The sequence below is a fragment of the Pagrus major genome, chromosome 3 (genome assembly GCF_040436345.1).
Source record: "Pagrus major chromosome 3, Pma_NU_1.0".
Classification (NCBI taxonomy): Eukaryota; Metazoa; Chordata; class Actinopteri; order Spariformes; family Sparidae; genus Pagrus; species Pagrus major.
Window position 1 is genome coordinate 19,888,478 of NC_133217.1, and position 12,159 is coordinate 19,900,636.

A 12,159-nucleotide genomic window follows, 5' to 3' on the forward strand; every position below is an offset into this window, starting at 1 on the left:
AATTAGCTGGATCCAAATTTAAAGTTCTAACAACATCTGCTGTGTTTAAGAATTCCAGGGTAAATTGTTACTTGATTGATTGTTTGAATGTACTCCTACCTTATTCTTTACAGGTGGAAATATTTCCTCATATAATGACATCAGTGAAAAGGTGTAATAACTGGTCTCACTAGGCTGGTTACCAACTGTCTCCATTAACTCATGGAATATCAACAGATGCAGACCAACAACTGTAAAGAGGTGCAATGAAGTTTTGTAATTACAGTAAATCACAGCATTAGAAGTAGCTAAAAATAATAATGTAACAAAAATACTAAAAGCTGTATTTTATAAACTACTGTATTGTCAGGATGCACAGAATGGGACCAAAATGCAAGACGCAGGCAGACAAGTGCTGAACAAAGAGCAAGCTTTTAATAAGAAAGCCAAACTCCAAAACCATATAAGCCAAAAAATGCAAAAATACCAAAACACAAAGACCAAAAAGCAAAGTACAAATCAAAAACAAAGTACAAAACAGTAATGACGTGAGCAAACAGGAACAAAAACCTGAAAACATACCACAGGGAGCCACAGGAATGGACATGGGGAAGCTGAGCAGACAAACTGACAAAGACAGCAGGGAGCACAGACTATATACACAAGGGCTGACAGGGATAATTAGACACAGGTGAAACACATCAGGGAGGGACAGACTATCAAACTGGAGGGAAAATGAAAGAGTTGATGTACACAGGACTGTTGCAGATATTTGTACTCCTTTGTACATTAAAAGGTTGATTACTGCCTGCCAGTAGAACTATATATATGTATATATGTATATATATATATATATATATATATATATATATACATATCTTTTATTACTAACATTATCTGCTATAAAGACCTTGTTTTATATCACTTATTCTACTGTAAACATTTCTATGTTTGCAATTTTATAGTAGGTTCTCATACAAAGTGAAATCTTTGTATTGGTCTGGTGTCATTTGTGCTCAGTTGTCTTTGTCTCTTTCATATGACTGATCTGTTTAGTCCATCGATGGATCCTCTTGCAGCATTAGTTACCATTGTAACTAAACTATATTTGTGAAACCCAGAAATAAGCTGCCTAATCCACCAATCCTGCTTTGAGAGATGGAGCAGTAATCATTAAGATATGTTGCTCTAAATAACAGCTTTAACATAACAACAAAATGAAGGCCGTTATTTACTTTGTTTTCAGTTAAAAGTAACCTTTAGAGTTTTTCTTGTACTCACCACCATAAAGGCATGGAAGTCTAGTAAACATGTTGCTGAATTTCCTTCTTTATAAACATTTGAAAAGTAGATTTTGGGAATATTCTGAAACCCGTACTCATTACTTCCATACTTTCCAGCTGCTCCACTTCACAATCTTTAGAAGGTGTATTGATTCTTTTTTTTTTGTTCATGTGGATTTACATGTGGATCATTCTGTGTGTGGTTGTACAGTACAAAATACAAATTAATCAGGGGCCTATTCATGAAAACATTTTGGGTGGAGAGGTTAGTAACGCCAAGCCATGCCATAAAGGGCTGCAAGCAGTCGAGGCATGCTGGTAAGGTGCCAGTGTTTTTTCACTATAAAGCACAGTAAATGAGTTCACCTTGATGACGTGTTGGAAGTGTGTTGGTCGTGAATCATATTAAGAGCCCGTTTGTAGGATTCTTCCCTTCAATATTTAAAACTGATCCACTGACCATACAGCAGCATTTGTCCATATATGGTTGATTAGACCCGTTTTAAACTGTAACATAACTTAAACCCACTCTTTCCACTGGTTTACACTGAGACTTACCTGAGAGGTAAGTCTGACATAAAGAAAATACATCACAATAAGGAACTAATGATTCCATTTCATGGCGCCTTTAACTTCATAACCTCACTGTGTGTAACAGCATGTGTTAAAGTACTAGCATGAAAATAAATTTACCTGAAATCTCCTGTGTAAAATGATTCAGTCATGACAGAATGAGGCCAGCAACAGTTGGTCATTTCATTGTTTACTTTCAACTTCATGTTCAAAAAGTTACATAGTATTTTAACAATTAAAATGTGCTAAAGCACAGCGTTCTAAACTTCTAAAAGCCGCTTCGGACAAATACAGAACATTTCAATGAGCATAAAAAAAGAAACCTGTATATGTATAATAAAAAGTGTAAAACACCTACACATTAAAAATCATTGAACATCACCATAATGGAAAAGAAAATGAAACAAGAAATGTACAAAAGTCTGTGGGAACACAGAAGGAGGAGGAAACTTTCATACAAGCGGGGTGTGTTGGAGTGTGGTCAAGTGGTTTTAATCAAACATGTCATCATCATCGTCGTCTTCTTCGTTGTCTGACTCGTCAAAGTACTTCACCTCCTTCTTGGCCCGGCCCGGTCTGTCACGGGACTGAGCGTTCACTGTATTCCGGCTGTTGCTGTCGTCATCCTCATCGTCTGATGGAGGTTTCTGAGGTTTCTGCAAAGGAAGACAGTGAACACTTTGTTATCGCTACCATTCGTGTTTTTACTGCACTGAAACTGCAAAACACAAGTTGTTGTCTAGGAATCCTCAGGCTCTGCATTGAATATACATTTTTTTATTATCAGCAAAATGAAGTTTAAGCATCAAAGAGCTAGTCTGAACTGCTATATTGACTGAAATGTGTGTGAAGAACCGAGTTTCAAAAAAGTATTGAAAGCTGTCGATGAATTTGTGGAAGAAAATAGAGAGCAAAAACCAATGAGAAAGTGGACAGATGGTGAACATTGTTTTCGTGGTGAAACTGAAACTGTTCAGCTCATTAGTAGATTTTAAATATGTGGGAGCTTTGCACCCCAAAGGTCTGATCCCAGAATCATCCCTGAACCAGACTGAAATGTTCCTTAGCAAATAAGTTTCTTTATATTGTGTGTTTATGTAAAAACAATATTATTGACTGACACACTGTTAGCAGACATTATAAACTCAAATATCGATGTCAGTATTTGATTAAAATCAGTCAGAAACTTAGGTATCATATTAGCACCAGCATCAAAACATTTTACATCTTAAAGGAGGTACATACTATGGAATCTTAAGTTAAAATCCTACAACTCCTGCATGTCTGCACAGAGCCCAAAGGATACTAAAAGACAACACACACCCCAACCACAGTCTGTTCACACTGCTGCCATCTGGAAAAAGATACATAAGTATCTGCTGTCATACCACCAGACTACAGAGCAGCTTGTTTCCTCAGGACAGTAGACCTCTGAACCCTTATTCAACTCCACCGTAACATTTTTTTATTTCTTTTGTAGCACAAAGGGTCTACAACTTGCATTCCGTTGTACAACCCTGTGTTGTGATATGACAATAAATGAACCTTGAACCTTGATGTGATCTATTAATATATACATTATATGTTATTTGCTGTGTGGGCCTGTGATGATCTCAGATGGAGATGACATGCTGTTCTTCAGGTCCTGTGGATACTTTAGCTCTTATTCCAGCATGTGTTGTTTCGCAACCTCACAGACCTTCAGTTTAGCTGTGTTTGTGGCTTGAGTAGTTCTGTTGATTTCCCAGAGGATGAAAAGGCCTTCATCCATTCACTACTTTTACAAACGGATGGAAAATGGAAAACATACTTCAATAAAAAAAGAAAATATTTCAGCGATGGGTTAGGAGACATTACGTGATGTTTTTGTTTATTGCCCAAAAGATGATTTATTTGTTTTTAATAATATATCTAAAATAATGGATTAACAAAAACACTTTCTAGTTTTTCGATAATGAGAAGAAACTGTTCTTGGTATTGGAACTTTCAAACCACTTTTTCACTTTCTCCATTTCTTTAGCAGAAGACTTTTGACATTTCTATCTGGTTGCTGAGGACTGCACAGTCAGCATTTGTTGTCAATGAAAATGTAAACTTTATCAAACAGAACATCAGGCCACAGAGAGCACAATGTACACAGCAGGTGGAGTCCCTGTTCACATCACTGATGTTCAAAGTAGCAGCGTATACATTTTACACGTCAGACACCAGCAGTGCATCTGATAAATACAGACAGATATACTCACTCTGCTGGGAGGCTTTGCCACTTTCTTCACTGGATTGTAATCCTCTTCAGAGCCAGAGCCCTTCCTCTTCCTCCCCCTGCCTTTACCTACCACCAGAAGAAAACGTGATCATAACATTCACAAGTGATGTGAATTTGATTGACTTATTCTGGGTTTTTTTGGTAGAGAAACAAAGAATCTGTGCTGTACCTTTAAGAGCTGGTGCTGGCTTCTTGGACCCAGTGTCCGAGTCAGAGTCCCAGATGGATTTGTCTGGTTTCTTTGCTTTTGGTGCTGGTGGCTTCTTGGGTTTGGGAGCTGCATCCGAGGGCTTCTTAGCTGCTTTAGAAAACACATTAAAAACCAGAGCATTAAATACTGCTTACACATGGTTACCAACAACAATCGATCATGTCAGAAGCTTTTCACTACCTCCACTTTGTACACTCTAATAGTATCACGCTTTGATGAGTCATACATTGGCTTTATAATATACATATAACAATGAGCTCAAGTGTCACTGAATTCATGAACAAGTTTTACAACCACCCTGTCTCCCTTGTGTTATGGCGTTAGCTATCTATGCTGCTGTATTAGAGCTCCCTCTGGTGAACAAAGTGAGCCGTTACCTTTCTTTGCTGGCGATAGTTTGTCAAACGCAGAGCTGCTGGAGTATGTGGAGAACACTGGGCCATTGTCATCGTCACTGTCAGACTTGGATCCATCTACAAGACAACACAGAAGTTCAGCTGCTGCTCTTTCTCTGCAACAACTCCTGGATGTACAGATTCTGAATGGGTGCATATAACTTCATCCTCACCCACAATGCTTGGCACTCAATGTGAAGTCAATGTAAACATTAAGTGCATCTTTAATCTTGTGCATTCACTTTCTTCACATCTTGTCTGTTGTTTCCTATGTTACAATTAATTATCTCATGATTGCATCCTCTGTGCAAACAAAGTAATCTGATAATGTTGCTTTTATGAAACACTGAGAATTTATTACAGTTAAGATTAAGATTCAACACAACTGCAACAGAAATGTCTTAACTGGTTGCAGTATCCAATGCAGAAAAGGAAGCCGTCAGTAACCATCATGTAAGCAAATCTTTATTGAAGAGAAAATGCCAAAACTCTCTTGTCAAAGCATCTTAAATCTAAATATGTTCATGCTTCTTTGTCTTACATGATTGTAAACTGAATATCTTGAGTTTTAGACTGCTGGTCTCACAAAACTCTGATTGTAAAAAATATTTTTTACCATTTTACAGACCAAAACATCCATTATGAGAATAATAGATTATTCAATATTGGCCTATAATATTGTTATAGTCTAAAATATAAGTTTAGAAAATTCTGTTGATTGACAATTTTTTGTCATCACATAGACAAAATAATCATATCACTAGACAGGTGTGACTGCACACTAACACTGAGCTCGTACTCACCGCTGTCGTTGCTTTTTTCAGAGAAGGCTGACTTGGATGAGAAGATGCTGGTTGTCTCCTTCTTTTTAGCTACAGGTGCAGACCTTCAGGGATGCAGAGAAAACATATTCACCATTTCTCTTCTACACCGTATATATTTTTATTATACCATTTTCATACCAAAATGAGTGTGTACATATAGTTATTTTCTAAACGAGGGAAAACCAGCTACAAGTAGGCAATTTACTCCTTTCACATTGCCACAAGACAAGTTTGCCTTTGTATTTTTTCCCCCCATGTTTGTCATGGTCATCACCACAAACACGCCAGAAAAACAGGGAACAGTAGAAAGCAGACGATCATATACCTCATCAGACTACATCCAGAAGACTTGCTTTTAAAAGTCTTACTCAATAACATTCTTAATTTCGATAAATTGTTTTTTTTTCCGCAGCTGATGATGGAAGTAGCTAAGAAGCGAGACATCTCTGTACTGTACTGACTACTGCAGAGTCATTTGATGTGGGAGTGAATGCCGATTGTGTCCATTCACATATAAGACAAAAGCCAGATGTTAGCTGATGTTGGTGGGTTTTATGTCAAGGGGTGTTATAGCAAACAGTCTAGATATGACAGGAAATGTTGGATGAGACAAGGGCATGCAACAGAGATCCCTGATTAGATCTGAACATTCAGGACATGACTAAATGGTTACATAGTGAACATCTTGAGGGCACAGAATGACGTCCCAAAGAATGGCTGCAATCCAACTAAATGCATTTCCTTTAATCTTACGTGGGTTTTTGTTTGGGGGGAGAGCTGGAGACTTCGTTGTCGTCATCGTCATCATCATCATTATGGTCGCTGAAGCGCTCCTTGGTCTCAGAGGACGTGAAGTCATCTTTGAAAGATCTCATTGGGGAAGAGGCCACATCATCGTCACCGTTCTCCTCTTCGTCAGCCTCTTCCTCATCCTCCTCCTCTGAGAAGTCAAATGTGTATTTTGGCTTGGAAGCTGAAAGACAGGAGCAGAGTGTGTGCCAAACCTCATTATAATCGCAGTGGATTTTGGTGCCTTATGTAATAATTCTTCATGTTGCGGCTCGGTTGCATCAGACTGTCCTCAGACACTTGAAGCCGACAGAGGCTTATCAGACGTAGAGCCAGTTCACAAGTTATTTTTGGTTTCAGGCACCTTTAAATGGATTGGAATGAAATGCTACCAATCACCCTGTTATACTGTGATACCTGCTGGCGATGGGTCACATCAAAAAACTAGTATTAAAAGAGAAACAGAGACCGACACATACAGAATGGATGCTGTAACAGTTAAACAAGCAACAGCAAATAAGTCTCAAGGGATACACTGTAAATTTATAAACTTTTATTTATTCAAATATGTTGGTAAGAACAGTGAATGGACTCAGTTCCTCTCCTCTAAAAGATACAAGAACGGTGAAATTATTTGTCACTGTAAAAATTTCTCCCGTCTCTAGCTGGGTGATAGAATCTGTATTCATAATCAAAATAAATATGTGTCCATGATGGCACCTGGGCGATGTGTGTGCACAATTAAGTCTAAATAGACTACAGTATGCACGGTCATGCTAACGAAGAAACGTGTGAAGAAAAGAAACTTTTAGACAACAACAGAGCTCCATGGCACAGAGCAGATACATCTGTTGTTGGTTTGAGTCTTTTCATGACATTTGTTGACAAGAGGAAAAAAAATAGAACACCACCAGATTGACCGCTTAATGTCAGACCTGCAAACTGTAGAATAAAATAGATGACGTGATATAAAACCAAAATCAGGTGGGGGGCTTTTTAGGGATTTTAATGAGGAAATGAAGCCTTTTGGAGCGCTTTGAGATGAGAATACAAGAAAAAAACATCTTGGTTTAGGAAGGAGGAAGGAGAACACACATCATGTATTCTTTCTTGTGCATGTTTGCAACTCGTAATACCAAAGTGCAGAAATAGTTTTTAGATAAAAGTCCTGCAATGAAAAAGTTACTTAGATACTTTTACTAAAGTATTAGCATATATTTGAAGAAGGCCTAACAAAAGAACAAGTACTCATTATGCAGAATGGTCCATATCAGATTATATTATTGGATATTATTGGATTATACCGGTGATTATTGATGCATTAATGTGTTCAATGCTTTAATTTTGCTGTTGGTAAAGCTGGTGGAGCTGATTTAATTGATGCATATATATCTTATATATTACTTTACATAATGCTGGTACCTTGTGCCTGACATGAAAGCTTGTCCGGGGCAAGTAAACTTTGTGTTTGTGCATGTGTAATTCCCGATCGGCCAAGTGAAAGGTAAATGTGATGTGTTACGTAACATTAAGTTAACTCTGGGGTCTACAATGTCATATACAAAAACATCTCTGGAATTCTGCTTGCCAGAAAAATGCTTTTGTCCTGAAGCCAATGGTAACGAGGGCTCCAGTGTGATTGTAAACCTTTAGAAGCTTTGTAATCCTGCCTTGACACACTGGAGTGTCTTTGTAAAATGAATCCACAATTCCTTGTTTTGTCCACTAGCCATCCACGATGTAGACAAATCAGAGGCTGTGTTCCTGACTTGTCAACCAATCAGAGCCTTTGTTTCTGACTGTGTGTGGCGGCTCTGATCTCAAATGTACAGTGTTTGACCTGGGTGTAGGCCTGGGCGATAAAATGATAGCAATATGTATCAGCGATAGACATGTCATCGATAGCAATAAGAAAATAGTTTGAAAAAATGTTTGTTAGCTTCATGCGTATGCATTAAATGAAATCCAATGGAAACATAAAACAAATACGGCCACGGCTCATAAACAGCCTGTCATATCCCTTGATAATTGAGCATGCTACAAGCACAACAGAGAGTGAGGAAATTTGTGCTGATGGAGAGGAAACTGTGAATAAAAAAGGACAGGTCAGCCTGCCGGTATGGCAGTATTTTTATTTATTTGCATCATGTTATTTGTGTGTTTTTTCCTTCCCCATTAGGAAACTTCACTATCGTGATAGAATTTTCAGCTACATCACCCACAACTACCTGGGTGATACTAAAAATGGCAGTTTTAGTTTGCAGCTATGTTATGTTTCAACTATAAATAGCTGCCAAAATGCACACTATTGTACACAAACAAGTATGATGGTGGTTCTACTTATGACAAGGGATGCACATGGATTTCTTTCAGCCAATAACTGATAATTACCCGCTTCTCATTGCCGATACCGATATTTCATAATTTCACATTTTTGGATTTTAAAAAGGAGCTCCTTTCCTGTAGTTTATGCAATATGAGGATAAGAAAGGCTTAGATGTAGTGCACGAAGATGAATGATTTAATATTCCATGGCTCTAATATGATTAGTTGACTAATATGAAACTCACAGAATTATTTACTTGAACTCTTGTGGAACATGTGTTGTAAATTGCAGTTGGGTTGTCTTCCATTAAAACTGTAAAAACGTCCACACCAGCGACAACATGTTTGGCTCTCTAGTCTACAGTGATGGTTCTACACAGGTGCAGCAGTTCAGCAGCAGACATCATGAGCACAATGGGCTTCTCTTCTTTTGTATCTTTTGGTGGATTGTAAACCAACTTTAAGGTGCAAACTGCCACCTACTGTATCAGAGTTTGCAAATACTGCACTTCTTAAGTCAGTGAAAGCAGTATGGCTTCACATTATCAGTTCTACTATCAGCAAGAATTTCACTGATACCGATAAACAGTCGATGATATAAATGTTTCTAATATCGGACCAATATATAGTACATCTCTAGTGATGACAGTGAATATTCATACTAGATTTAATGGGCCAACTTTACCTGATGCCCTCTGGGACTTGTTCTCTCTGGGGATAATGAGCTGACTGGAGTTCTCCAGGTCGCTTTCTGACTTGGACTCATCTTCAGACCAGGGGTTTCTCTTCTTCACCTTCTTAGCAGAGGCAGCACCTTTGGGTGCTGGAGGTTTTCTCACTCTGGGCGCTCCTGCAACACAGTAAACAAGATTACCAGTCTGTTTGTTGACTGTAAGCATTCTCACTTAGGACTGAGGAGCTCCTGGCTGTTCAATAATAGATTTCAGTTTTCTCACTGCAGTACAAAGCATCAAAGAGGCCCAGGGTAATAGCTACGTTCAAACCAGTCCAACACAGAATACCTGGGAGAAACAAGGCTGCATCATCTCTGGATATTTGCAGTTGACAAATATCTGTCCGTGCTGATAAATCATCGATGTACTGATACAGTCAGTCCAATTCCATCATTTCTTACAACCCTCAACTTCATTCTTCGAAAAAGCTCCATTTAAAAAAGTTTGCGACTGAAACACATTTAGCTTTTTTTCCCAATTGGAGTTTTTTAATTCAGTACTTTGACATTAGGACAGAAATGGCAATTGTTAAATAATTGAAATGTCAAGTCAGAAAGAAATGAATTGAACATGTTTGATGGAATAGATGAAGCTTTCAGTTTAGTACTGACCAGGCTCTTTCTTCTCTTTCTTGACACGTGGAGCCTTTGGTTTGGCTGCAGCATTTTCTCCTGTTCCTCCCTCGCCACCTAAACCATCATCATCAAACTCCAACTTCACCGCTGGGTCTGTGTCACCCTGAGAGAAAAACACAACCTGTAACAATCCTAAGCCCTGATTCCAGACTCTTCTTATTTCAGGATTACATCATGAGTTGTTACCTTCTTCTTTTTGGTCAGTTTCTTGGCTGCGTCAGATTTGAGTGCCTGAGTAGGAGGCTCCACCCTGCGACCAAATGGAGAGGGCATTGTCTCCTCCAGGTTCAACTTCTTCGCTTTGGGTTTGCCCACCTTTCCCTTCACCAGTTTGATGGCCTTGCCTAAACTCTGCTCCTCTCGCTCCTGGGCCTCCAGTTTCTGACAGACAAAACACAGAAAAATAAGTTATATAGTTTATATTAGTTAAGTTATACAACTTTTAACTTTCTAATACTTTTTCTAATACAGTTGATTCTCAAAAAGAAGCCTGTATCTATATAATGGCAGAGTGGCCAGCATGGCCACTAATAAAGGCCAGGTAGAAAACGTGGAGTGGAATTACCTGCACTCAAATATCTTACATGCATAATTAAGCATAATGTACATTTCCACAGATTTGTGTAGTTGTGACTAAGAGCAACTCTGCTCAGGAAAACTGTTTTCATTTATCCATTCAATCCAATAATTCTACTTTTTGTTGGTATCAAAGCTATAAACTTGGTGTACAAAAAATGTAGAAATAAACCACTATTTTATTTATTTGAATTTTGAAGGCAAGTGTATTAGCATGATGTGATAGGGCTGTACCCGACTCAAGATTTTTTCAGTCTAATTAGATTTCACTGTTCTACTAAGATTCAACTGTTCATTTTTTTTAATCAGTTCAGCACCGAACTTAACTTCTTCATCAGCCTACATTAGCATCAGTATGTTTTTACTTGTAGCCTCAGACTTGCTTTCAGTTATAAAATCCCAGTGCAACATGGAGCATCTCCTGACAGCGCTGTCAAGAACATGGGTTGGCGCAAAACATTTTGGTGCCCTAGGGCAGATTAGGATTTGGTGCCTCTAAATTGCAGCTTCTCTCATCAGCTAACCACCATCACATGTTGTCAGTTGGATTTTTCATTAACTTATGTGGCAGCTAATATAAAAGTATATTTATGGTCCTTCTATATACAATTTGGTTGAAATCGTTCCAAAATCCATTATTAACAATTTCTCAACAACTTGCAGTTAAAGCCCATCAAGCCCTGAAGTAAACTATCACCTTTCACAGGTGTGCCAGTGTTGTGTGCTGAGACACCAATAAAAACATATAAAACACAGGACTTACATCGAGCTCCTCGATGAACACTGCCAGGTCCTCCTTCCACAGATCCTCTGGGAATTTCTTCTGGAGGTCATTCAGCTCTCCTCTCTGTACATCAGCACACATTCACTTTGTTAATCTTCACATGTCAACTATAGCACATCATCCACTAAACCTGTAACTCTGGTCATCACTGTCACTACAATAACCAAAAAACCCTGACAGGTGTCTTATGAGATTAAATTGTGAATGAGGAGATAAACAGAAATAGTACAATGATTAATAATACCTTGTGGTCCCTCTGCTTGAGCAGCTCCTCCACCTTCTCTTTAGTCAGGCACCATAGAGGCATGTTGAGGATGTAGTTGAAGTTTGGCCCTGACGAGGAACCAGAGTCCACCGAGCCGTCGCTCTCGTTTCCATCTTTGTAATCTTCCTGAGCCTGTCAGAGAAAACAGAAACTAACTTATGCTGCCGCGATGAATGTGTATTTACTGACAGACTGTAAAGTGCAGGCCAAGGAGTGGTGCAAGACCGTCTTTTGTGTTTGTTTTAATAGTTACAGCAAAGACTACAACAGAACTATTACTGAAGCTTTTTGTTTCTGTTGCATAATTACTTCTTCTTTTTATTCCAGGCTGAATTAATTCTTACTTTCGGTCACGTTGCTGTGTGAATATGTGTAGATGTATGTTCAGCCATTCTAACAGTACCTTTTCTTGAGCCTTGGACCAGGCAGCCACAGGATCTGACTCATAGCCTTTCTGGACCAGCATGCGTATTAGCTCACGCTTGGATTTGTTCTCTGTTCACATAAAAATACAGGTTAG

General features: G+C 38.5%; 1 protein-coding gene across 3 annotated transcripts in view; it reads right to left on the reverse strand.

Moving 5' to 3' along the window:
* Positions 1-2,009: 2,009 nt before the first annotated feature.
* top2b (DNA topoisomerase II beta) overlaps positions 2,010-12,159 on the reverse strand; it is a 30,495-nt gene continuing 20,345 nt past the window's right edge. For 2 of the 3 annotated variants that reach the window (XM_073463139.1, XM_073463141.1), the window contains 12 exons: positions 12,043-12,134; positions 11,619-11,771; positions 11,354-11,437; positions 10,201-10,395; positions 9,991-10,117; positions 9,331-9,495; positions 6,285-6,504; positions 5,511-5,593; positions 4,690-4,785; positions 4,271-4,402; positions 4,082-4,167; positions 2,010-2,491 (listed from right to left, as the gene is read on the reverse strand). In XM_073463139.1, the coding sequence (XP_073319240.1) occupies positions 2,327-2,491; positions 4,082-4,167; positions 4,271-4,402; positions 4,690-4,785; positions 5,511-5,593; positions 6,285-6,504; positions 9,331-9,495; positions 9,991-10,117; positions 10,201-10,395; positions 11,354-11,437; positions 11,619-11,771; positions 12,043-12,134 (1,598 nt within the window). In that variant the 3' untranslated portion in view covers positions 2,010-2,326. The remainder of the gene's footprint in view (positions 2,492-4,081; positions 4,168-4,270; positions 4,403-4,689; positions 4,786-5,510; positions 5,594-6,284; positions 6,505-9,330; positions 9,496-9,990; positions 10,118-10,200; positions 10,396-11,353; positions 11,438-11,618; positions 11,772-12,042; positions 12,135-12,159) is intronic. The other variant, XM_073463140.1, reaches the window with a different exon arrangement.